At 43.8% G+C, this 27,503-nt stretch overlaps 1 protein-coding gene across 4 annotated transcripts; it reads right to left on the minus strand.

Moving 5' to 3' along the window:
- Positions 1–944: 944 nt before the first annotated feature.
- On the minus strand, positions 945–20,110 carry NME5 (NME/NM23 family member 5). Of its 4 annotated transcripts, none has more exons than XM_088447173.1 (6): positions 19,640–20,110; positions 16,569–16,728; positions 12,825–13,030; positions 9,845–9,945; positions 2,735–2,853; positions 945–1,087 (listed from the first exon to the last, which is right to left on the minus strand). In XM_088447173.1, the coding sequence occupies exons 2-6, from the start codon at positions 16,719–16,721 to the stop codon at positions 1,010–1,012; spliced, it is 657 nt and encodes a 218-aa protein (XP_088303299.1). In that variant the 5' UTR covers positions 16,722–16,728; positions 19,640–20,110; the 3' UTR covers positions 945–1,009. The 4 variants fall into 4 exon arrangements, with proteins under 4 accessions (XP_088303299.1, XP_088303298.1, XP_088303301.1 ...); XM_088447172.1 differs by having other exon boundaries at positions 16,569–16,731; positions 19,640–20,109; XM_088447175.1 differs by lacking the exon at positions 19,640–20,110 and adding an exon at positions 19,573–19,606.
- Positions 20,111–27,503: the final 7,393 nt, after the last annotated feature.

A 27,503-nucleotide genomic window follows, 5' to 3' on the forward strand; every position in this document is an offset into this window, starting at 1 on the left:
CCTTATCTCCCCTAAGCTGGGATTTTGACGGCACGGGTACGTTGGCCTCATAGTAGTAAACGCTTACTAGTGCGTTTAGTACCCATCCCCGGTGACAGACAATAAGGTCCCAGCCGCCTTAGTGAGGACACGTCACACAAGGCCTTCACCCGCAGCTGCACCCGATGCGTCTCCTACACCGGTTGTTAGGACTGCCGCACACTTACCCGTCTTCTCTGTGCCAGACCTGCAGTCCGGACCTCAGCACAGGGGCTAGCTAAGCCATGCTGAGGCCCGCCGAGAACCTCAGGGCATATAGTGGTACTGGTGTTTTCGGCCCCGGCGGAGGTAGTGGGAGTCGCAGTACCTGCGTCTTTACCGACGCCTGGTACTGCTAAACTCAGTAGTTCAAAAAAACTAAGTAAATCATAAAATAAAAAAGCCTGGGACTGCCTAGGCAGTCCAGCAGTATAGCAGGTGCGTCTGGATACTTGCCGCGCACCAAACAAAAAAACTGAATGTCTGTGGCTGAGGGTGGGATATATAGGGAGGAGGACCAGTGCATGGTGGGAGCTTCAAAGCTGTAAGCTGTTGTGTGCAATGGATCGTTTCCACTACATACACCAAGGTAGATTCTGTGGACCCTATGGACCCTGAAGAAGAAATATAGTTACATCGTATCAGCCCATTGCAAGATTGCCGGATCATTCAGATGTGTACCTAGCTTTAGTCATCTATCAACCACCATACAAAAGTAAGTCTTCCCTCACTGCCTGTGAACCCACCTATGAGCAAAGTGATATATTTATCAAAACTTTAGCCCTTTAAAAAGCAAGTGAACTCTGCAGGATAGTGGTGGAGCGGGAGAGTTACATACAGATCAAAGAGAAGGAACCCAGACTGTGTCAGTACTCAGACTGGCTACTTAAATATTAACAAAAATGAAAACAAAATGGTACAGCACACCCAATTTTATTTAATCAAGTTATAGGCTTGGTAATTTTTATCTTCCCCAATGATTATTTTTCGTTTATTCTTCTATAATCGTTTCATCCTGAACATCAGGTCTGTTAGGATTATGTTTAAGAAGCCAATCAGCAAGCCAGATCTGGAAAAAAAAAATAAAATACATTGACATCGTAGTTACTTTGATTTGTTATAATTATTTCAAGTATATATTTTGTTATTGAATGCCACTAAAGTATGGTAAAATAACCAAAATTCTCCTTGGGACCGAATACCCTTCACCTCATCTAACTATTCAGTGCCTCCGCCTCATCTCATATCTCTTACGCCCTCTTAGTATTTTATTTGAAATAATGGAACGATTTTATTGTATCGTATTGCTAAGTTAAGTAGGAACATCTTAGCTTCTAAATACATTAACACCCACAGATCAACTGGAATTTTTAGCGGAGCTGTTTAAAAAAAAATAAATGATAGAAGATAAACAAATTTCTCAGTACCTCCTTAGCATTTGCAAAATGCACAGGCTCACGTATACAACTGAAGGGTGTTTCCTCATTCAAACAAGGAAGACACTTTATGTACTGTTTGTTGATAAATCTTGATCCCTAGACCTAAAATAACAAACATTGCAAAGCACACCTTTATGTAAATAAATCACAACAGGGCAAGCATTTAAATTTGTCCGCTCAGTTGTGATGTCGGGCATTGTACGGGCGGTTGGATGGTCGACCATACACACAGCCAGAGGGCATTGTCTGTGCTGCAGGGCCGATCTGATATGTCTATACGATGTCGTTCACAGACATATTGGGTGTACGCAATCGCCGCTACGCTACCGATATATCGTTCGAACGAACAATGGGCCTGATTCAGACCCACTCGCAAGCGGCTGTCCGCTCGCAAGTGGGTCGATGTTGTGCTCTGCGCATGACGGCGGGAGCTCCGTCGTGCGCATGCGCCAGACGCGACGAGCAAAGGACTTTCCTTCGCTCGTTGTGTCTGATCAAAGGGGGCGTGCTGTCGATGTTGATTGACAGCACGCCCCCTTTGGTGGGCGTGCCTCCCTGACGGGGGCGTTCCCACGGGAACGCCTACCGTCAGAAGCCGGCCCACTGACATCACTAGTGATGTCAGTGGGAGTGATTTTGGCTCTGGTAGAGCCAAAATCACTCCGGGGCTTGCGGTTGAAAACCTCAACCGCAGGCTCCGGCTCGCAGTTTCGATGGTCGCGATGGTCACGACCATCGCGGCCATCAAACTGCACGCTCGTATAGGCTGTGGGTGGTGACCCACAGCTATACGAGCGTCCAGGAGGACGCTCCATAATTGAGGGCGGCCCTCATTCAGAGCGTGCGCTCTGCTCAGAGCGTACGGCTCTGAATGAGGGCCAATATTTCTTCAGGTGTGTACCCAGTTTTAGAATTCAAAGAAATTTTACTGAGGGAATAATGTAAGTAAATTGTGGCATTGGTATAATAGGAATACTTGTTCAATTCCAGTACCTGAAAATTATATGCGTAAGAATATCAAAACATCCACACCTAGTAGATTTTGGTGTATATGAATTGGTTCAATGACTTCAAAACATAATACATAATTATATTACATAATACATTGTTCAATTATACAAACTCCCGTCATCTATACTAACAGCAAAAGTAGTCAAGTTATCTTTTAAAATGTAATAGAAAAAACAAAACATCAAAGTTATATTGTTACTCATACAGAGACATAAAAACATGCAGGGAACACGCAGATGTTTGTAGGATTCATAAACGTAACTTACATATGGATCAGCTGGTTTCTGTTTGCAAAGTTCTGTGAGTCCAGAAAGTAGTGTTGGGTTAACAAAAAGGTTTAGATAATCCTTAGCCGCTTCTCCAACAGGAACAGGTTCAATGGTTACTGAAAAATTATACAAAACATTAGGAAAAAACAGTAAAAGAAACAGTCGCGCACATGCTGGAGCTCCTTTAGAGACTAGCTACACATATGCACTCAGAATGTATATATGGTATAAAGGCAAATATAAATGGGTATCTACATATTTTCAGTACAAAAACAATATAATTTGCACTAGGAATCAGAAGTGTGTACCCTATTTGTACACAATAGAATGATATTGTGTCATATACACAAGAGAATTGTATTTTAATAAATGTGAAAGTCCCATTTGCACCATGCTCAGTCTGCAATTGCTTTTTGTGGTGCATATTCAGTCTGCAAATATTCGTGGGATATGTCCACATTTGGAGTTGCATCCAAATCAGAAATCAGGCCCAAGAATATTATGGAGACCAACCTATAAAAAAATTAATTAAGTATCTTTGGAAAAGTAACTCTAGATGGAATTATTTAACATTGACACCATGTGAAAAAAGGTCTTCCAAACTCTGTTATATGCCATAATGCTCGCAAGGAGTGTATTGATTGCGGAGTTCAATATTCCTTTATCTCTGAGCAGTTCTTGCTCAATTTCCATCCCATTAATTTAGTTATTGCACATTTGAGAGAAAGACAAGAACCTGAAACAACAGATCTGGACAAGGAGGTAGATGCCATGGTTCCTCCAGAAGCATCCCCCAAGCAACTGAGAACTATGAAAGCTATGGCCAAAATGGAAGATCTGCTACCACCTTAGTTTTCTTTTTGATCCTTCTCAGTGGATGAGAGGAAATGGAGGGAAGACAGGCCACATGGAACCTTCTTGACAATGCATCCACTCCTACTGTCCTTGGAACTTTGTATCAAGAGAAGAATTTTGGTACTTTGGCAATCTGACTTGTTGCCATAATATCCATTTGCAGTAGGAAAAAGCTTTCTATCCGCAGCTGAGAGACTTTCTGCAGTAGAGACCATTCTCCTGGAATAACCTGCCTCTGGCTTAGGTAATCAGCCCCTGTGACTTGGAACGCTGAAAGTGATTTTTCCATTCAAGGTATCAGTTTTGCTACTTCCAACATCTGTATAATTCTGCTGCTGGTGATTTATGAAGGTCACCACTGTTCTGTTGTCTGAGAACACTCTGAGATGTTTCCCCAGTAACTGAATATGTTGAACTGCTTTCCATGCAGCGCTCATTTCTTGTACATGTCTGTGGAGTTTCTTCGTCTTTTGGGGACGTGGGGGAGATGTTTCAAGCAGTGAAAACAGTGGAGAAGTGGACCAGTGGAGATATTGTCCCTAGCAACCAATCAGCTTTGTGGTAGCATTTATCAAGTACATTCTATAAAAAGATAGGCAGAAGCTAATTGGTTGCTATGGGCAACTTCTGCACTTCTTTCACAGCTTGATACATCCCTCCCACAAATCTCTTGTGCTCTAATATTGGGAAGATTAGCTCCCCAGCTTGTAGCACTGGAATTGGGTTTGGTATATTAGGTCTCTGTTCATTAGATCTACCTGAGAATGTGCATATGTTCAGAATGTCAACATTGACCATAACGACACTGATGTAATGTGGACACGATTGTAATGTCAACACATTATTTACAATTTATCCACAATGCTAACCCTAACGGAAAACGCTAATGCTATCCCTAACCCTACAAATAACTCGATTTGTTAACCCTAAAGCAAATGACAACAATTCATATGTCAACATTTTAAACATCCCGACACCATAAATGTCAACATTATAAATCAGTATTACCCATTCTCTGTATGCTTAAACTTGGGGTTTTGTACCAGATAAAAGACTTCTTTGTCTTTCATGACTAATGTTGTGATCCAAATAAGCTAACAATTATAGCTGGAGACTTCGCATATGCCATCTTGCACATACACCTATGGTGAAGGAAAACAGTTCATGCGCTCCTTGCATTGTCCACAGTTGGACCTCTACTCGATGTGTTAAGTGCTGTATGTTGCAAAATATCTCAGGACAGAGTTACTTTGTTCTGTATGATATATATACTGCCAGAAAGTATTTACAGTTAGGGAATTAGTTGACACTTTGACCGGAATCTCCAATAATGGGTAATCCCACCAAAATGAGGGAAACAAATGTAAGTGAAGCGGTATGGGTGGTCTCCTGTAGGCCAAATCCTAGGCCAAACCTGACGCGTTTCGCTGCGTAAAACCGCAGCTTAATCAAATCCTTTGGTGGGATTACCCATTATTGGAGATTCTGGATTTTTGGACCAGAATTCATGCCCAGGGGGACCACTTATCTGCGAGAGCTCTGAGAGCATTGCTAAAAATCAAGACCCCGTTTGATTGAGGACATTGACACTGGTAACTATATCTCCTATTGAGAGTGTACACCTCCTCTCACTATACCACCATTTGGGACTCTGCCACTTCTAGACTATTGCAGTACTAGACTTTACCAACACGGCTGCAGTGCGATATTGTGGCAAAATACACTGCTAATTACACTCACCTAACGGATCATATACAGCCTTTGAGGTGGACCAACTCCATGTCCATTTATTGCCCAGAACACGTATTTGTCTTTTACCAATTTCATACAGTGTATTGGTTTTACTATTTGTAATTTATGTGTATATTTTATTTTATTTTTTTGATTTTAACGGTTTACATTTTTATGTCATCATATTTGAGCGCTGGTATTATTTGTATGCTTTTCCTTGTGTAAGGGACTAACGATCCCTATTTTTCTAGCTGCTCTCAATTTACTGAAAATCACCCATTGCAGCGCTCCTATTTGGTAATTTATTACCATCTGTGGTTTTTTTTGCCTACAGACATGTATCTGCTGTAAGCGGACATATTGTTTCTATCCTATATGTGTATATGGAATTTTTGACACTGCTAAAAAGAAGCATCTGTTATTCAGCTAATGTTCCAGATGTGGTCGACAGACATGATGTCAATCTACAAATGTTATATTTAGGTGAAAACACATTGGCCAATCAAAAATGACCTTTTATTTATCTACTACAAGTTAGATAATGAAAGCAAATGTCAGACTGGTTGGTATGGTTTTCTGCAAGTTTTCACCTAAAAGCAATGTTCATAAATGAGAGTTATTGTGTATTTTCCTCTAATCAGATGAGGGTCTTTGTAAACAGTCAGCAATATCATTATTATTTATTATATAGAGTAAGATATAGCAAGTAACTGTGTACCTGGACAAACCATGTTGCAATGCAAGCTCAATTTTTTTTGCATGTAGGGTAAATATTGGCTGCTTTTGCATGTAGCCCACAAATGCTGGACAGCTTTATTTTTACACTGCAAATTAGATGTCAGTTAGGACAGACCCCTCCCACATCTAAAGCTCTCTGCACATGCAGCATAGCTTTACCAAGACGCACGGTTACTTGCTCTTTATTACTCTATTCCCAACTCTAAATCAGGTCCTATATCCTTGTTTGCGCTTGGTCACTTTCATTATTAGTAGTAGAAGGGGGATGTTACTGCACTCATTTGGTTTGTTGTAACCTGATGTGACAGATGCTTTGTCAGTGGGAGAATCGTATGATGCCTACAGTTTGTATTTGTGCGTGAAATACAAAGCTATAGAAATTAGCATATTATAACAGTATAAGACCGTGGGGTCTATTTACTAAGCAGTGTTAGGAGACAGAGTGAAAAGTGATAAGAAAGTGATAAGGTGCCAGCCAATCAGCTCCCAACTGTCATTTTTCAAACACAGCCTGTGAGATGACAGTTGGGAGCTGATTGGCTGGCACCTTATCACTTTCTGATCACTTTGCACTCTGTCTCCTAACACTGCTTAGTAAACAGACCCTGTATATATCTCAGAACCCAGGATGCCAGTTCTCTGCAAATGCACTAGTCAAACTCTGCAATTGATGGATCTCTAAAACAACTCTTTCATGTATTCTTCAGCAGACTTTTCAAAAATGTTATTATTGCACCCAAATTGCAGCAAACTAGTACCGAACACAATGATTAAAAGCAAAACTCTTCATAGGTCCAGCTACAGGAATTAAAAATTGAGGGCCTGATTCAGAGATGTACGCTAATGCATTCGCGACTGCGATCTCTTACGGATTGCAGCTGCTAAAATATGCTAATGCCTTCCAAAGCTTAGCCGAGCATAGGGACGCCTCCAGTGCTGCCTAATATCAGTCCGCAGAGGGCGCTCATGCTGCAAATGAGAGCTCAGTGGCCAATTTATGCACGCCCATGGAATGGCGTTTAAACGGTTAGACAGGCATGCGTTTTACTAACTACCACCCCCTTCCCCCCCCATTACCTCCCCCAAACGCTAACTACCTGTCACTCACTCTGCAAGTAAATTCCCATGTATGGAGTAATCGCTGCACACTTTGGTGTTCGCATGCGCAATTAGCAAACAATTGCTCGTTCTGCGAAAATATCAACATTGCGTCTGTCTCTGTATCAGGCTGATGTCTGTGAAAAAAATGTATATGTGACCATATTTTTGCAATGCTATATACAATCTGTGCTGCTCCCTCATTATTATACTGCTTGGCAATTTGTGGCTCTTAAACCACACTTAACCAATCTCCCCAAATGTCTGGGACACTTCAGAATTTAGGGCAGCTCCCCCGAACTTACAGCAAAATGAAAGTTTTATTCTATGCATGTGGTAGTTTTGACAAATAGCAGCGAAGAAGAGCTGTTCATAGTGTCCTCCAGGAAAGTGGGCTGTCTGCAGACTCGATTACGTGATTTGTGGTGAATCACTAACGCCTGGCGCTGTACATTACCATGATTTGTGGTGAATCACTAACGCCTAGCGCTGTACATTACCATGATTTGTGGTGAATCACTAACGCCTAGCGCTGTACATTACCATGATTTGTGGTGAATCACTAACGCCTGGCGCTGTACATTACCATGATTTGTGGTGAATCACTAACGCCTAGCGCTGTACATTACCATGATTTGTGGTGAATCACTAACGCCTAGCGCTGTACATTACCATGATTTGTGGTGAATCACTAACGCCTAGCGCTGTACATTACCATGATTTGTGGTGAATCACTAACGCCTGGCGCTGTACATTACCATGATTTGTGGTGAATCACTAACGCCTAGCGCTGTACATTACCATGATTTGTGGTGAATCACTAACGCCTGGCGCTGTACATTACCATGACTTGTGGTGAATCACTAACGCCTGGCGCTGTACATTACCATGACTTGTGGTGAATCACTAACGCCTGGCGCTGTACATTACCATGACTTGTGGTGAATCACTAACGCCTAGCGCTGTACATTACCATGATTTGTGGTGAATCACTAACGCCTGGCGCTGTACATTACCATGACTTGTGGTGAATCACTAACGCCTGGCGCTGTACATTACCATGACTTGTGGTGAATCACTAACGCCTAGCGCTGTACATTACCATGATTTGTGGTGAATCACTAACGCCTAGCGCTGTACATTACCATGATTTGTGGTGAATCACTAACGCCTAGCGCTGTACATTACCATGATTTGTGGTGAATCACTAACGCCTGGTGCTGTACATTACCATGATTTGTGGTGAATCACTAACGCCTAGCGCTGTACATTACCATGATTTGTGGTGAATCACTAACGCCTGGCGCTGTACATTACCATGACTTGTGGTGAATCACTAACGCCTGGCGCTGTACATTACCATGACTTGTGGTGAATCACTAACGCCTGGCGCTGTACATTACCATGACTTGTGGTGAATAACTAACGCCTGGCGCTGTACATTACCATGATTTGTGGTGAATCACTAACGCCTGGCGCTGTACATTACCATGACTTGTGGTGAATCACTAACGCCTGGCGCTGTACATTACCATGATTTGTGGTGAATCACTAACGCCTGGCGCTGTACATTACCATGACTTGTGGTGAATCACTAACGCCTGGCGCTGTACATTACCATGACTTGTGGTGAATCACTAACGCCTGGCGCTGTACATTACCATGACTTGTGGTGAATAACTAACGCCTGGCGCTGTACATTACCATGATTTGTGGTGAATCACTAACGCCTGGCGCTGTACATTACCATGACTTGTGGTGAATCACTAACGCCTAGTGATGTACATTACCATGATTTGTGGTGAATCACTAACGCCTAGCGCTGTACATTACCATGATTTGTGGTGAATCACTAACGCCTGGCGCTGTACATTACCATGACTTGTGGTGAATAACTAACGCCTAGTGATGTACATTACCATGATTTGTGGTGAATCACTAACGCCTGGCGCTGTACATTACCATGATTTGTGGTGAATCACTAACGCCTGGCGCTGTACATTACCATGACTTGTGGTGAATAACTAACGCCTGGCGCTGTACATTACCATGATTTGTGGTGAATCACTAACGCCTGGCGCTGTACATTACCATGACTTGTGGTGAATCACTAACGCCTAGTGATGTACATTACCATGATTTGTGGTGAATCACTAACGCCTAGCGCTGTACATTACCATGACTTGTGGTGAATCACTAACGCCTAGCGCTGTACATTACCATGATTTGTGGTGAATCACTAACGCCTGGCGCTGTACATTACCATGACTTGTGGTGAATCACTAACGCCTAGTGATGTACATTACCATGATTTGTGGTGAATCACTAACGCCTGGCGCTGTACATTACCATGATTTGTGGTGAATCACTAACGCCTGGCGCTGTACATTACCATGATTTGTGGTGAATCACTAACACCTGGCGCTGTACATTACCATGATTTGCGGCATTGTACAGCGGGGGGGCTGGTGAGGTGATGATGGTGAGATTCACTGCACCACACATCTGCATCTTACATCTGGACATCCCCCAGTGCATGGGGGCCTGGGAAAAAGTTGACAAGTATGTCTTGAACAGTATGTTTTGAAATTAACAGTTGTCTTATTGTATTAAAAAAGTAAAGTAACAATCATTCCTCAAAGTAGAGAAAAACAAAGCCACTAGTGCCTTGTACATCATAGTTACCATGGGGGAACATAAATCGAATTTCGCGTTCAGCTGAAGTAAAGCAGTAACTACCATGTACTGCATTTCGGAGATCATCAGTTCCGAAGATAGCCCTTAAGCTGAAACAAAGGAATTTAGGTCAGTAACAGTTGTAAATGTATGATTGTACATCAGGATCAATTAACACAATTTCCATCACTTCTCAATACACCCTACAGCATGAAGAGCAACTATCATTTCACTAGTGGTCATAATGCTTGCACTTCAATTAATTGTGACTACAAGAATATACATTGTTAGCCTAACCCTCCCCCTTAGTGCGTAACCCTAATCCTCCCCACCGCAGCCTAATCCTAACCCTCCCCCTTAGTGCGTAACCCTAATCCTCCCTCGCAGCCTAAACCTAACCCTCTCCCCTTAGTACGTAACCCTAATCCTCCCCCACAGCCTAACCCTCCCCACCGCAGCCTAAACCTAAGCCTCCCCCTTAGTGCGTAACCCTAATCCTCCCCTACAGCCTAAACCTAACCCTCCCCCTTAGTGCGTAACCCTAATCCTCCCCCGCAGCCTAACCCTCCCCACCGCAGCCTAAACCTAACTCTTCTCGCTAGTGCCTAACCCTAATCCTCCCCTGCAACCTAAGCCTCCCCCTTAGTGTGTAACCCTAATCCTCCCCCGCAGCCTAACCCTCCCCACCGCAGCCTATACCTAAGCCTCCCCCTTAGTGCGTAACCCTAATCCTCCCCTACAGCCTAAACCTAACCCTCCCCCTTAGTGCGTAACCCTAATCCTCCCCCCCAGCCTAAACCTAACCGTTCCCCTTAGTGTGTAACCCTAATCCTCCCCCGCAGCCTAAACCTAACCCTCCCCCTTAGTGCGTAACCCTAATCCTCCCCCCCAGCCTAAACCTAACCCTTCCCCTTAGTGTGTAACCCTAATCCTCCCCCGCAGCCTAAACCTAACCCTTCCCCTTAGTGCGTAACCCTAATCCTCCCCCGCAGCCTAACCCTCCCCACCGCAGCCTAAACCTAACCCTCCCCCTTAGTGCGTAACCCTAATCCTTCCCCGCAGCCTAACCCTCCCCACCGCAGCCTAAACCTAACTCTTCCCCCTAGTGCCTAACCCTAACCCTCCCCCTAGTGCCTAACCCAGGGGCGTATTAAGAGAGGAGGGGGGCCCGTGTGCCCCTTCCTCTCTCCCCGGCGGCCGGCAGAGCACTGACTAGTCTGTGCCCAGAGTCTACTACGCAAAACACTGGAAAAATGGCACGGGCGCCACGTTCCCTACGATTTCCCTACTGCGCATGTGCAAAACGCCTGGCAAATGGTTGCGGCGGCCATTTTCCAGGCGTTTTGTGCAGCACTGCTACAACTGATGAAGGACTTCTGAGAGGTAAGTATATAAAAATATGAGTGCAGTGTGTGCCCCCCTTGGTCCCAGCAGCCCGTGTGCCGGTATCCCGACAGACGGGATTTAAACTACATCCCATTCGCAGGTCCCCCCACTGACAGATATAGGGTAAAGCCATCTCAAAAATGTTACCCCCGGCAGGAGAAATTGGATTTCTCTGCAATAGACCACTTGTTAAATAGGAGGAAGCAGTGAGAACCCCTTTTTGTGGCAAAAAAGGGTTATCACTGCTTAATAAATAGACCCCCAAATAGTCAAACACACTTTACACATTCAGTGTTAGGCTTAAAAAAAAGTCATCATTTTACAGAATTTCACAATAATAAACAATGTACAGGTAGAAATATTACTAATGTAAGATAAGTAAATTAAAATCAAAACAGTAAAATGCATTGCTTATTAGTATTGTATCAAAAACTAGCATAATGTTATTTTATCCTTATACAATTATAAATCCTTATATAGTGATTCATCAGAGTAAATAAGACTCACACCCCAAATCGCTAACACGGAAAATGGATTACTGCTTGTCTGCAAGTGTGATAATTGTGTCCTCACACACCTATCAGCCATAACATTAGACCACCTGCCTAAAATTGTGTAGGTCCCACTCTTGCCACCAAATCAGCTCTGACCCATCAAGGCATGGACTCCACAAGACCTCTGAAGGTGTCCTGTGGTATCTGGCACCAAATCATTTGCAGCAGATACTTTAAGTCCTATAAACTTTAGGATGGGGCCTCCGTAGCTCATACTTGTTTTTCCAGCATATCCCAAAGATGCTCGATTGAGATCTGGGGAATTTGGAGGTCAAGTAATCACCTTGAACTATTTGTCATGTTCTTCAAACCATTACTAAAACAATTTTTTGACAGGATGCATTATCCTGCTCAAAAGGAAATTTATGTTATTCGACTCCATAGAGGGATGACAATGTGAAGAGGAGAATCTAGGCACAATATAGTTAAAAAGTTCTCCTCAGCGCTGGCTCTGTCTCCTTTATACTTCACCCCCAGCCACCGGTAGCAAGTTAAGTTAGCAAGAAGAAGGAAAAGGAAGACCGGCAGATACTCAGAATCACACAAATAGGCAAGGTGAACAGAACCGGTACAGGAACTAAACCCCGTCAGCCAGGTGCACCAGGATGGGCGCATTGTTCCCCCTATGGAGTAGAAGAAAAGAATTAAAGTGGTAAGAACATAAATCTCCTTTTCTTCTTCCTCAACTAGGGTCACAGGAATGACAATGGGATGTCCCAAAGCTGTCCCCCATGGAAGGGGACACTCCTGGGCTGCACTGAGAACCCTTCACCCGAAGGCTGTGTCTGAAGATGTGAAGGTGTCAAATGCATAGAAGCAAATAAAAGTTTGGGTGGAGAACCACGTGGCACCCTTACAAAGCTGTTCCGCAGAGCGCCACATTGAGCCACCCAAGAGGCTCCCACTGACCGGGTGGAATGGGCAGTCACCACGGCAGGGGCAGGAAGACCTGCCGAAGAGTAGGCCTAGCAGACAGTTAAACTGTACCACCTGGCCAAGGTCTGCTTAGTAGCTGGCCAGCCCAGCTTGTGAAAATCATATCAACTCACCTATCAGGATGAGTTTCTTTGGCTTTTAGACTATTTGATGGTCCCATTAGTTCTCTCCAGGAGAGGATAGCATTATGCCTGGTCAGTTCTAGAGCAAGTATTGGTCCAGAACTCATGTAGGCAGTCAAGCTCGGGAAAAACATTTTTCCATACTGGTCCGAGTAGAAGTCACTGCATTGCTCTGGGCTTAGATGCACTTTTCTTTTCTGTCAATTGTAAAATTAAACATGTTATGTAAGTTATTACATATTTGTTCACAATATATATCATCTGCCTGTTTTGAAAAGGTAACACTGTATCCTACTAATGGAAGGTTACTTAGCACAATGCACAAAATGTTGTTTTCTTAATAAACTCAGTGCCAAAGGTTTTAAGTTCTGAAAACCATAAAGCAATGATGTGAGGCCCGATTCAGAGATGTACGTTCATCCGATGATGAATGTACATCTCCGATGTTGAGGGGTCTGTGCAGGACCCATCCTGCTCATTTGCAGAACGGGTCCTGCGATTACACTTGCAGACCTCCCAAGCCGCAAGACTGTCAAAGCGTTTGGGTGGAGGAGCAGGGACGTAAATGGTCACCACCCCCATTTTGCAAGAGGGATGAAGCCAGGGTTTGCGTCGGCGTACGCGGATTCCTGGACTCTGAAGTGACCAGCATCCAGTCAGGCTGTGGGAAGCTTCAGCTCCCACAACTTGACCAAAGAAGCAACCATCACGACGATCGGTGTGACACCTTCTGCATGTGCATTAAGATGGACGGAATTGCAAAGCTGCTTGTGTGCGGCTCTGCAAATCCGTCCAACTCTGAATCAGACCCTTATTCTTTAATTAAGAATCCAGTATCCTGGGCAGGCTTCATCTCAACTCCCATTGCTCATTTTAGGCACACACAACAGTTGGGAAGAGCGTCATATTATGTCAGCTGGTAGCTTTATAATCCCACACAATTTATAGTAGTGCTGAGAGAGAGAGAACGTAGGTGCAAAGTACTGGAGCCTAGGCCTGAAAAGACATGCAGACACCCCCCCAATATTGTATGGCCACAACCTCTTTAGTGGTGCAGCATCTGTTGGTAGAACCCATGGAAGTCCCAATATGGTCTCAGCAACAGAGTAATTACTTTATCAAAATGATTAGGAAATGAGTATAAAACAGAGGAGTAGTAAAAGCTGCCACACACCACTACTGGATGCCCAGAGATTGCACAAGGATTAAGCTTGAAACCGGTGTGGTGTATGCATTATTATTAATCTATAAGGTGTGCATTTGTATTTGGTGGGGGTGTTTTATATATTGTGTGGTCAATGTAACCTAAAATGATATTCTGGACAAAATGCATGGCAATACAGTATGTATGGGTCAGCCCAGTCCTGCCCATTAGTTATACTATACAGCAATGTTATGCTGGGCAGGTCTCACAGCAGGCACTGGGAAACATAGCAAAGCTGAAATATCAGGAGGTATGTGGAAACAATGCTTTATACAAAGCTATGGGTAACACCAAATTCTTCCTGCACCAGCAACCTAACAACACTTATTTCTGCTTATTTCCTCCTTTCAGTGGTTTTCTGTTTTTATTCATTTGCCTCCTAACTTCATGTCACTGGTCTGTCTCGTAACATGCAGCCCTGTTCTCACAAACACATCATTTGTCTCCTGATATACTCTGTGCTGCTAGGGAACCCTGCTCCTTCCACTATATAACTCAGTCTGTGACCTCCTGCAGCTCCATTCCACTACTCACATAGGGCTCGATCCAATTAGGTGCGATGTACTCGCGTGTGCGAGTCATCGCGACAGTGGTCGTGCTTGACTACCACCCGGATTCGCCTAAAAGTGCTCGCTGCCCCATAGGGCAGCGAGTAAATTCAGCCAAGTTCAGTGGCGAGTCGGGCTGCGAAGGGTGCGATGTGCCAGGCCGTTGCCGGCGTTTTAATGCCATTGCCACGGCACATCGCACCCATTGCACCTAATTGGATCGAGCCCATAATGTCACTGTCACATGCAGCCCTGTCTTCACTAAAGCTGGGTACACATTAGATGAGGTGTGTACCCAGTGACGGAAGATGCGACAGTACGATATATCGGGCAGTCCGTATACACTGCATGATCTGGTGTACAACCGCTCAATATATATTGTTCCCCCGCCGCATCCAGAAAGCATTGCGTCGGCCGCCGGATCCTCTGATCTGCCGTGCACCCACAGAAAATCAGAACACCACACAGGAGCGCGCAATCACCCATACAAACCGAGTGATGTGGCCGATATATTGTTCCGATCCACGTCGCAACCATATATCGTCCAATATATATCGCTTAGTGTGTACCCAGCTTATCACATCTCTCATCTCCTCTGTACTGCTGGAAGACCCAGTTGTTCCAATGCCAGTCTGAGATCCTGCTTCCTTAGTACCCTCCTCACATCATGGCACTACCCATCAGATGCAGCCCTGTTCTCACTAATACATCACTCATTTCCTGATGACCTCTGTGCTGCTGGCATGTCCAGCTCCTTCCACTATACAATTGTCAGTCTGTGCAGACTATAGCAGCAAGAGTACTGACCCAATGTTAAAAAAAAAAGAAAATATCAAAAACATCCTAATGTCTCCCCCTTGTGATTATTTTAAGTTAGGCATGAAGCTATTAATTTAATGAAAAGGTTTGTTCTAAATTTGGAGGTTGGACTTTAATGTTTGCACTTTTGCACAAAGCCGTAACTGTAGGTCCTGGCGCCTGGTGTAGACCACACTCCCTCCACATGACGTCATGCTGAGGGGGTGGGGCCGCAATCGGTGGGAATGACAGCAATGCCAGGAGCATCCTCAGGATGCTCCGGGGAGCTGTAAGGGCAGCTGTGTGTATGTCTGAAGCATCAAAAGGATGATCCGGGCGGCACTGCTGCAGAGATTCTGGCTGCATCGTGCCTTTCCAGGCTATAAGGGCAGAGGTGTGCACGTCTGAAGTGTCCTAAGGACAATCCGGGAAGCTCTGCTGCAAGGATTATGGATGCAGGGTCTCGCTCCAGGCACCCTGCTAGCCAGATGTAGGGACTCCCACAAGGCTCTGCGCTGTGGCACCACTCGCACCCCAGTTACGGCCCTGCTTTTGCAAAGTGCGGATCTTCAAATCCTTCCTCATAAATTTATGCACACTTAGTTTGCAGAAGTAACTCGTTTCAAATGAGAAGGGCAGTCCATCTAATTGTACTAATGGTCTTGACGTCATGGGTGTCGGAAGTGGAGGGTGGGCAAAGGGCGGCTCGCCCCCCTCCCCCCACTAAACATTAGAAAGGAGCGGTGGGCGTTCAGGGGCTGTGCTTTATAGCAATAGGCTGCATGGCCCCTGCACCACATGGAGGAGGAGGTGTAATGTACGGTCTTTAAGTTAAAAAAACGCACATTACACCACCTCCTCCTACATGCGGTGCAGGGGCCGTGCAAGCTATTGCTCTAAAGCACAGCCCCTGACCGCTGCTTAGGTAAGAAACAGGAAAGGGGGCGTGGAGAGGGGGGAAGAGGGGGCGGTCAGGCGGCAGAACGATTGATCTGACGCCCCTGCTTGGTTTAGAATTTATTTCTGTTGCTGCTTTAAATCCATCGGTCAAGCACACAATCATCGGGGGCTTTGACAAACCAGGGGTTAGTAAATCTAACCCGAGGTATTATAGAAGATCTACTTCTTTCATGTGGAGTTAAATAAATGAAAACTTATAATGCTGCCCATTTAAAAGCAAAATACCTGAATAATGAAAAATCCACTTCTGCGAATAATATCCTCAATTTCTTCTGCTTTATGAAGGACATCTGGCTTGATAAGAGCTAGTGTTCTTTCAATATAAATCCTAGGAGCTACCATAGACTGTATCAAGTCTTCTTGCTGGTTTGCACTCATTTTTCTTCTGCTGGAAGTATTAAAGATGGTAGAGTTTAGCTGATTTCATGAATAGTAATTTTCTAGTATTGCAGCCCTGAAGCAGCTTAAATGCATTTTCTGTTTCATACTGTATGTTTCTATATAAGATATTCTGTATATGACTTAATTCTCTATATCAGGAAAGGTTAAAAAAGAGACTAACAGCCAAAATACTTATAGATACTGCAGAGTCACGTTTAACTTTTTATATGTGTGTGCATATATAGTATAAACATACACACATACCATATGTACATGCATTCAAACATAACATTTACAATATCTTGCCAAAACAAATTAATCAAAATGTTTACTTTATCTAGACACTCACATTCCATTCATGTCCATCAGACCTCCCCACGTGCTCCTTGCATGCCCATCAGAACTCCCCACGTGCTCCTTGCATGCCCATCAGACCTCCCCACGTGCTCCTTACATGCCCATCAGAACTCCCCACGTGCTCCTTGCATGCTCATCAGACCTCCCCACGTGCCCCTTGCATGCCCATCAGACCTCCCCACGTGCCCCTTGCATGCCCATCAGACCTCCCCACATGCCCATCAGACCTCCCCATGTGCCCCTTGCATGCCCATCAGACCTCCCCACGTGCTCCTTGCATGCCCGTCAGACCTCCCCACGTGCCCCTTGCACAGGGGCGAATGCAGGTGTTGTGTGTAGGTGTATCACACACACTTACCTTGTGCTTACCTTGCAGCAGCTGCGGGTTGTAGATGGGAAAGGGACCAGGCACCATGCCATTAGGCCCCTCCCCTACTCACAAAATGCTGCAATCCGCAGGTCAATTGGGAGGGAAGGCGTCATATTGGCTTCGCCTTGACAACAAATGTGGCATCTTGCCACAAGGGGGTGGGGCTTAATAACATGGTATCCGCTCTCTCACGTACATTGCGCGCGCGGGGGGGGCTCAATAACATGGTGCCCGCTCTCGCATACGTCGCGGGCGGGGGTGTTTCTGGGTACTCAGAAATCCCACACTGCGTGCGCTACTGTTGCGTGCCCATCAGACTTCCCCACATTTCCTTACATAGTACGGAGGGAGTGCACACTGCAATCGCTCCATCTCTGGTATACTGTTCCTTCCCTACATTTTGCAGAGGAAGTCATGTGATGCAGAAGTCTGCTGCTCCTGGTCATTCTTAAACTAGGTACACACCTGACAGATGAGAAAACCGATCCATGGTTGTTGTTTTTCTTTTTCTGACAGCTGAAACGATCATCTGATTTACAGTGTACACAATACCCAATTATTATTCCTATATGAACAATCAATGTCCCTAAGGATGGGCATACACTATGCAATTATCTGTCAGATATCTGTCTAGTGGGCATGAAAATCTGGTAATGTATGGGAGCAAATAACAATAGAAATTTGCTCCCAAACACTAGAAAAACGGACCAGATTTTCCTTCCCACCAGACAGATTTGACAGATATCTGACAGACAATTGTAGAGTGTATGCCCAGCAGAAGGATGGTTGAGGTGATGTTTTAAAATGTACTGTATTGGGCGATCTCTATACACTCTACATTTGTGGCACAATACTGGCTCATTGGAACAACGAACAACTTGCAACACTCCTGATATCGGGAGTCGATCCAATTGCTTTTGAAATGATCGCTGGCATAGGCATAACTACCATAGGCGCAAGGGGTGCAGCTGCTATGGGGCCCAAAGCTGAGTGAGGCCCATCTTCCTTGTCAAACTTACATGTGCTATATACATTTTTCACCATTGGGTGGTATTATAGAGGCCCTTACAAACTTTTGCTATGGGGCCTTCAAGTACCTAGTTACGCCCCTGACCTTGGGTGCAGTCTACACACTGTGCAATAACTGAACCAGGCAGCCAAGAATTGACTGTTCAGCCTGATTATTGTACAGTGTGTACCCAGCATTACAGCAAACCAAAGACTAATGCTGGGTACACACTGGCCGATATATTGGCCAGTGTGCACAGACGATATGTCTATGAACGACGTCGTTCACAGACATAGCGCATTGGCTGTGCCGCACACCCGATGAACAGATATGTCTGCAGACATATCTGTCCATTGGCAAGTGTGTATGGGCGATCAGCCGATCGCCTGTACACAGGGGCGCAGAGAGGGGGGGGGGGCGCGAGCGGGTACTAATTACCTGGGTCCGGCACTGTTCCCCATCCCTCATAGAGTCTCCTATGCAAAAGGGGGGAGCGATCGCGCCCCTCATAGGCTGTGTGCCGGGCTGATGGGCACACAGCACCCCCCTCCCCAGCGTGAAAATAAACTTGAAAGGTAATCCAAAAACTTTCAGTTAATTCTCTCATATATGCATGCTATATGAAAATAATAAAGCAGTTATTGGATCTATAGATAAGGGGCCTATTCATTAAGGTGCAAAGACCCATTATACCTGTGAAAACACTGGTTTCCACATATTTTATGTGACAGGCCCAATCATCATTAGTGCCCGATGTAGACGACTCCATTAATCAGGTACCAATAACTGAAAGCTTTCAGAGCATGACTAAAGGAATTAACTCAATTAATATATAAAAAAAATTGCAAAGTATACAAACCCTTTTCATAGTACATACAGCAACAACATTTAAAATATTAGACCACTAAATGATAAAGCAGGAAAAGTGATTATAGAACATAAATAGCAAGCTGTTATTTAAAATAGACTTTTTTTTTACTAGTTTGTATTTACAAGGAAGCAAAACAATTACTTGGATGAGAATGTGCAGGTCATTTATTGTTACGTGCGTGTGTGTGTGTGTGTGTATAAAATATATATATGTGTGTGTGTGTGTGTGTGTGTACACACACCTTACATCTCCCCATCACTAACACGATCAGGCGTGGAAAGTAATAAACCATTATGGGAAATACATACAGCTGTGTAATGAGCTGCTCCCCAGCGTTCAGCACAGTGCCGGCACCTGGCCAGGTATGAGTTACCGGCAGCAGCAGCACCACCACGCCAGTGTTTGCGCGTTCCGTTGCTAAGGAAACAGGCACAGGGCATTGTACGGCGTCCGCCACGGCTCAAATCTGTACGATCTCTCAGCATGGCTTCCAGGTAGCTAATGTTCCGGAGAAACCCAGTGCCCTGCTTGGCTAGGAGTAGACAACAATGCACTGTGTGTCTGTGAAAGGGCAGCGCAGGCGTAGTAGTAGTACAGTAAGTAGCTGTGCCCATCCCGCTGCTGGTCGCTGTAGGCTTCTTGTATTTCCATATGCTTCTCTGGTGGTTGCAGCTCTCGGATCAGTGGACGGCTACTGACACACAACAATACGCTAGCTGCCTGCTGCTTCCCTTGAAAAACTAACATACCCCGTGGCCTGCACGGTGTGCTATCTGCTGATACTGCGCATGCGCCACGCCTTTCCCCAGGCAGTGAAAAATAAAAATGTACAAAATACTTTCATAATGTAATCCCTCCCCCCCTTGGGATAGGTAGATATATCAAACCTTCCAAAAGGGACAAATGCTGTAAGACACAGGTTCTCAAACTCTGTCCTCAGTACACCAAACAGTGCATGTTTTCCAGGTCTCCTCACAAAATCGCAAGTGAAATAATTAGCTTCACCTGTGGATCTTTTACATTGTGTCAGTGAGTGATGAGTACACCTGCTCGGTGACCGGGAAACTGTGAACTGAGTAGGGTCCTGAGGACAGAGGACCTGATTCAGACCCGCTCGCTAGCAAGCAGCCGCTCGTTGCAGACGATGTTTGCTAATATGCGCATGCGTGTAGTTCGCAGTGCACTAACTAGTACGAGCGATCGGAATGAGCTCACTCGCGCTGCCATGCCAGCCCAGTGGAATGAGTGACAGGAGAGGCCGTTTGTTGGTGGTAACGGGCAGGACAGTTGTAACGGGAGTGGAGTTATGGAGGCAGGCGTGCCAGAGTGTTTCAGAGGTGTGCATATTTCACAGGCAGCATCATAGTACGCGTCACCTGGTTGATTTTTACACTGAACTGTTCGCAGTGCTTGCGGTAGGGTACAGTCAACCGCAAGCACTGCGGTCAGATCCGATGGTTGTATATACTTCCTGGAGATGACGTACGCTAGTGGGCGGCTAAAGAAAGGCTGGTGGGAGTCTATAAACACAAAGTGATCGCTCGTCAAGACATAGTGGGCGTGCTTATGCCTTGCGAGCGGCTGAATCAGGCCCAGAGTTTGAGAACCACTGTTATAAAATGATAGCTAGAATCTGACTGGGACAATTTTTAGCCTGTCCTGGGGGTGGGCATAGACAGAGTTCTGTCTGTGGCCATATCTGTTACGCCCCTTTGTTCTTAATTAGGTGGAAAAGTACTATTCAAATTAAATGGGCTTACCACGTTTTCATTTCTGGACAGGGATCGTGGCAAGGCGCATGACCAAAATCGCAGTAGGCCCCTCGGCGTGGCTTGGGGAAGGTGCAGGCACAGGGAGCTGTGCCTAAAAGATGCATACACACACAACGATTTAGTAAATGAACGATTTTAGTAAACGATTTTTGTTCATTTTTTCAAGGGAAAAATGAACGAAAATCGTTTACTAAAATCGTTCATTTACTAAATGTAATGAACGATTTTTTTGAACTACAAACAAATTTGCATATTCCCTTACTGAAAATCGTTGAGTTGGTCAGTCTGACTGAACTACAAACATGAACACGCATGAACGATAATCGTTTTAACTCAGAAAGTGAACGATTTTTTCAACCATTGAACGATATCGTTATTGATAATCGTTCAAAAAAATCGTGTGTATGCACCTTACACACGATTTTTTAAATGAACGATTTTATTAAACGATTTTCGTTAATTTTTTCAAGGGAAAAATGAACGAAAATAGTTTACTAAACTCGTTCATTTACTAAATGTAATGAACTACAAATGATTTTTGCATATTCCCTTATACACAGTATTCTGCAATTATCACAACTTAATAGAAACTGGAATTTACCAGACTGCTCCACCTGTTGCTAGACATAACAATGTCTCCTGTCTGCTGCCTCCGAGGCTCCAGTTTAACCACTTGACAACTTTTTTTTTATGATTGAATTAGGTCAAGAACATCTATTTATAGCTTATCCCACACAATTTTTTTTTTTAACACATAATTTTTTAACATTGCTAAAGCTGGGCATACACGTCCAGATAAAATGCCTGTCAGACCGACAGACATTTTATCTGGCAACATGCCAGCCGCAGATGTCCACGGCATACACTGAGATTTCTCAGTGTATTAGCCCCGACATCTGTGTTCCGCCCCCGGGGGAGGAGACATTTCCCTGTTCCTTCCATGGAAAGGAACACAGGAAATGTCTGTCTGTCGGCCGCAGCTGAGCATACACTGCCCGATGCGGCCGACAGTTTACATCTTAAGACAAAGGAATATTTAACCCTCAGTCTCCCGCGCACACGCTACAATTATCGGGGCAATCCGCGGATATTGGGCAGATCACCCCGATAATTGTAGCGTGTATGGCCAGCTTTATTGACTCAGCTCTGCCGGCTCCTGCTAGCTTTCCAGATGCTTCCTACATATGCAGAAAACAGGATATGTACTGTATCACACAAAGATTGCACCAGTGGAGAAGTTGCCAATAGCAACCAGTTAGTATTTTGAAGCATGTACTTAACAAATCCACTTCTAACTACAATTTATTGTCATGAACTTCTTCACTCTTTAGGAGATATTTCCCCCATTATTTTAAAACATTAACTACCAGGTCAGCGCCTAGAGGCAGCAGACTGGTGTACCCGGACTAGCCAGCCTATTCTTGGCTAACGGCATGAGATGGTGTGTGACCAGGAAAGAGAAGTCTCTACCTAACCTAAAAAGGAGGTAACCCATCATGAAGGCTTCCATAGATTAATGAGCTATAGGTTATTAAATGTATAAGCATTTGTTAAGATGGATTGGGTGGAGACGCCTCTACACAAAGGATGACTGGAATTTTTTTCTCTATCTGGGAATCTTTTATTGATGCCTTAAATGTCTCAATTAAACAGCAAATTCATAATTGCGTCTGTCCTATATTATGGTATGAAACTAGGCTTCCTATTCAATTTGGCTAAATTAGTAGCTTCAGTTAAAGATGTTTTTGGGCTACAGGCAATTGTTCTCTTTTCCCTTTCCCTTCTTATCAATAAATTTGTGTATTTAATAAGTGTGTTGTACGATTTGTATACCTTTTTTTAATGTAGGGTTATATCCCTAATTTATATTATCAGTAATGGAATAATTGCGACCTTCTGTTCCATCACTCCCCACCTCCTTCCTTTTATTTTCCATTTGTCTATACAATTTATTGTATTTATGTTTAAAACTCAAATAAAACCATTTTTTGACAACAAATGTACGGTATATGAATTTGATGGGTAGATAAATCATTGATAGCTCATTCAATTGTATGTCAAAAGCTTTAATTCTTTTAATATGATGTAAAGACCATGCTGCACCTCCAGCCGCTATCATCCAGTCAGACATACAGGGTGTATGTATCCAGATCACACTTATTTCTTCTCCAGTTTCTGGTATCACGCTATCTATCTTGGTATTTTTCTCTTTAATTATTGCTGAAATATCTGACATCTCATAACTCATGCCAAGGAAAAGTATCCATTACCAGTTATATATTTATTATTGTTCTTTAGTGTGACCCTACCGCTCAGTGTACTTATAGCACTTCACTTTTAATATGACTTTATACAGTAAGACACATTCATTTGAAGAGACTGACAGTGCTATATTCTTAACTCCTTATTATAAACAGATACATTAATTGTAGAGATTTTTATCATGGTCCATTGCCTAGAATTCAGTTTCTTCTTACAGTACCGTAGCCGAGCTGTGGTCAGCCATTACCCTATTGGTTGTGTTCTTGTTTATATTCTGGTACTTCAGTCTTCATCCATTATTATGGAACAATCAGCAGTTATGTTATAACACAAAAAGCAGAGGCTGGGGATACTCCACTTACTAGCAATATATCAGGGGTGTACAGCTACAAATACAGCACCACATTACCTGATAACGTCCACAGAAACTATCCCATTAGTGACATCATATAAATATTTTAGCAGTCAGGGTATCATTTCACACTGTGCATACAACTCTCTTTGTGACATACTTACTGCTTACATGCCTGGGGCAATGCAAAGTAGGTGCGTTTAAGACAGGTCTTAAAGCAGGTCAGCCTTACATTTCCCAAATCTCCGATCAGGAGTATTTCATTAGTTACCAGCCCACTCCAAAAGGTATATTTGATCTAAATAGGAACACCAGCATGGCATTCTGCAATGCACTACCCCTGCATTGGTGTGGACAATGAGCTCTGATATTTGTTATTTCTATTCTAAATGATACACCTACTATTTCACCAGTAAGCTAATATGGAACCAGTGATATGTATAGGGATACTCAGAGGCCAGGTTAATGTAGACCAGTCACCTTCAGAACTTACACCGGAAACTTTTGAAAATGTGTTTTGTAAGGTAACCGTAACACCCAAGTGTCCAGCTGCAGCACATGCCTGTACCCTCTCCTCAATAATGTCCAACGCAGCTTGAAAGCTACCTTAGGGTTCAATCTTCCAACCATCTTTATGAAGACTGGTTATTTATCCATTTTATATTTTTAATCACTGAGCTAGTAACTATGAGTTATTAATCCTGTACTAAAGAAAGCATGCTAATCTACCTTACACCCAACTGTAAACTCCACTAGTGTTCCTGCTTAAAACTGGACGCAAAGCATTGCTAAAAGTGTTTAAGGGGCAAAATGCACCCTGCCTTTTCAGCAATGCCCTGCAGGTGGGCTAGGCATAGGACATGCTGTGTCGCACAGCTGGGAAAAGTTGCAGTGAACAATGTATACATTATTCAGCGAGAGCTGTGGGGTAGCCCAGCACCTCCGTAAGTGCCGAGCGCACGCACGCACGCACAACCCCCATGTGACAAATCAGCCACACTCCTTTTCAGAAGGACACATGTAGAGACTCCATGCCCAGTGTCTAGCAGGGACACTATCCACTGGTAGGTTGATTGCTTCTGCCAAAAAAAACACCCCTCCTCTGTGTGTCAGTGCGCAAGGGAATATAGAGTGTAATGGTTACATATTCTCTGATCAAAGACTTATGGATTATTCATATACAGTCAGGTGCATAACTATTGGGACATTGACAGAATTTTCATATTTTGGCCTCTATTCACCACCACAATGGCTTTGAAATGAAACAAACAAGATGTGCTTTAACTGCAGACTTTCAGATTTGAGGGTAATTACATCCAAATCAGGTGAACGGTGTAGGAATTACAACGGTTTCTATATGTGCCTCCCACTTTTTAAGGGGCCAAAAGTAATGGAACAAACTAAACAATCCTAAATCTAACTTTCACTTTTTAATACTTTGTTGCAAATCCTTTGCAGGCAATTACAGCCTGAAGTCTGGAACGCATAGACATCACCAGACACTGGGTTTCATCCCTGGTGATGCTCTGCCAGGCCTCTACTGCAAATGTCTTCAGTTCCTGCTTGTTCTTGGGGCATTTTCCCTTCAGTTTTGTCGTCAAGTGAAATGCATGCTCAATCGGATTCAGGTCAGGGGATTGACTTGGCCATTGCATAACATTCTACTTTTTAGCCTTAAAAAACTCTTTGGTTGCTTTTGCAGTATGCTTCGGGTCATTGTTCATCTGCACTGTGAAGCGCCATCCAATGAGTTCTGAAGCATTTCACTGACTGAGCATATAATATTGCCCGAAACACTTCAGAATTCATTCTGCTGCTTTTGTCAGCAGACACATCATCCATAAATACAAGGGAACCAGTTCCATTGGCAGCCATACATGCCCACGCCATGACACTACCACCACCATGCTTCACTGATGAGGTGGTGTTTTGGAACATGAGCAGTTCCTTTCCTTCTCTTCCCATCACTCTGGTACAAGTTGATTTTTGTCTCATCTGTCAATAGGATGTTGTTCCAGAACTCTAATGGCTTTTTTTATTTAGATGCTATTTGGCAAACTCTAATCTGGTCTTCCTGTTTCTGTAGCTCACCAATGGTTTACATCTTATGGTGAACCCTCTATATTCACTCTTGTGAAGTCTTCTCTTGATTGTTGACTTTGACACATATACACCTACCTCCTGGACAGTGTTCTTGATTTGGCCAACTGCTGTGAAGGGGTTTTTATTCACCAGGGAAATAATTCTACTGTCATCCACCACAGGTGTTTTCCACGGTCTTCCGGTGTTGCTGAGCTCTCTGGAACATTCTTAAAAAGAAAAAAAAATGCACCAAACAGTTGATTTGGCCACACCTAATGTTTTTGCTATCTCTCTGATGGATTTGTTTTGATTTTTCAGCCTAATGATGGCTTGCTTCACTGATAGTGACAGCTTTGGATCTCATATTGAGAGTCAATAGCAACTGATTCCAAATGCATGTGTCACGCCTAGAATCAACTCCAGATCTTTTACCTGCTTAATTGATAATGAACTAACAAGGGAATAGCCCACAGCTGTCTATGAAATAGTCCCATTACTTTTGGCCCCTTAAAAAGTGAGAGGCACATATAGAAACCGTTGTAATTCCTACACCGTTCACCTGATTCAGATTTAATTTGAGGGTAATTAAATCCAAAAGTCTGCAGTTAAATCACATCTTGTTTGTTTCATTGTGGTGGTGAATAGAGGCCAAAATATGAAAATTCAGTCAATGTCCCAATATTTATGCACCTGAATAACTCCTACATAACTAATGTCTAGTCTATTAGGTTATGGGGCAGAATGTTGTGTGCCACTATGACAACTGAACAGTTAAGGCTTTGCATTTACAAAATCAAGACAATCTCTTGCCTGCTAGACCAAGATTACTTCACTATGGCACGGGGTGTGTGTATTATTTCTTTTTTATACTGGCCACACCCTCAAACACAAGGAAGTATAATAACCAAGCATTTTTCACTCCTGTAAAAGTTTTATACTGTACATTGCTGTAGACATAATCACTCTCACAACCAAGGCCCCCTCTACACTATGGGTTATATTTACTAAAACAGGAGCCTTTCAAGCTCTCAATTAACTGTTGACTTTAAATTTATAATTTGAGTGATTAAAGCTGAAGTTTAGTAAGTTTACCCCCCATAGTCTCCTACCTGCAACTCTTATTTACCTCTGGTGTACATTTTGGTTGCATTTTCACTTGTATTTGTGATTTTGTTTAGGTTTGAAACAGTTTAGTATTGTACTTGCAATTTAAATCCTGTAATCGAACTTCTGTTGCTACTACCAGCACTGGTCCATTGACAAAACTAAATACTGTAGTACAGTGTGCAGACAAGATAGAGCAGCGTTATGGTGTACAACGCTTGATCAGTAGTGATAAGAGAAGCAGGCAAAATGGTCCAGCTCCAACACACTCCCATCAGGGTCAGACCACTGGGGATGCCAGAAATACCCTTATCACATCGCAAACCTTGTTTTGACCCAGGATTTTGAACACCACTGCGACCCAGCTCAAACACACTGCACCTTGGACCTAGGTTTGCCCTGTTCACACTGAACCCAGGTCAGCCCTACAAAACCCTATGAATGTCATTAGGCTCACAAAGATAAGATCACAAAATGGAGGGGTGGGGACTGCTCCCAGCATTGCAGGAATCATGGCTGATTTACCACTGTGTAGCCCCAAGTTAGTGTTTGCGCTTTACTGCTATTTGATTCAGCCAGTGAGAGAATGATGCAGCTGTT

Source organism: Taudactylus pleione, unplaced genomic scaffold, assembly GCF_031769625.1.
Source record: "Taudactylus pleione unplaced genomic scaffold, aTauple2 ptg000422l, whole genome shotgun sequence".
Lineage (NCBI taxonomy): Eukaryota > Metazoa > Chordata > Amphibia > Anura > Myobatrachidae > Taudactylus > Taudactylus pleione.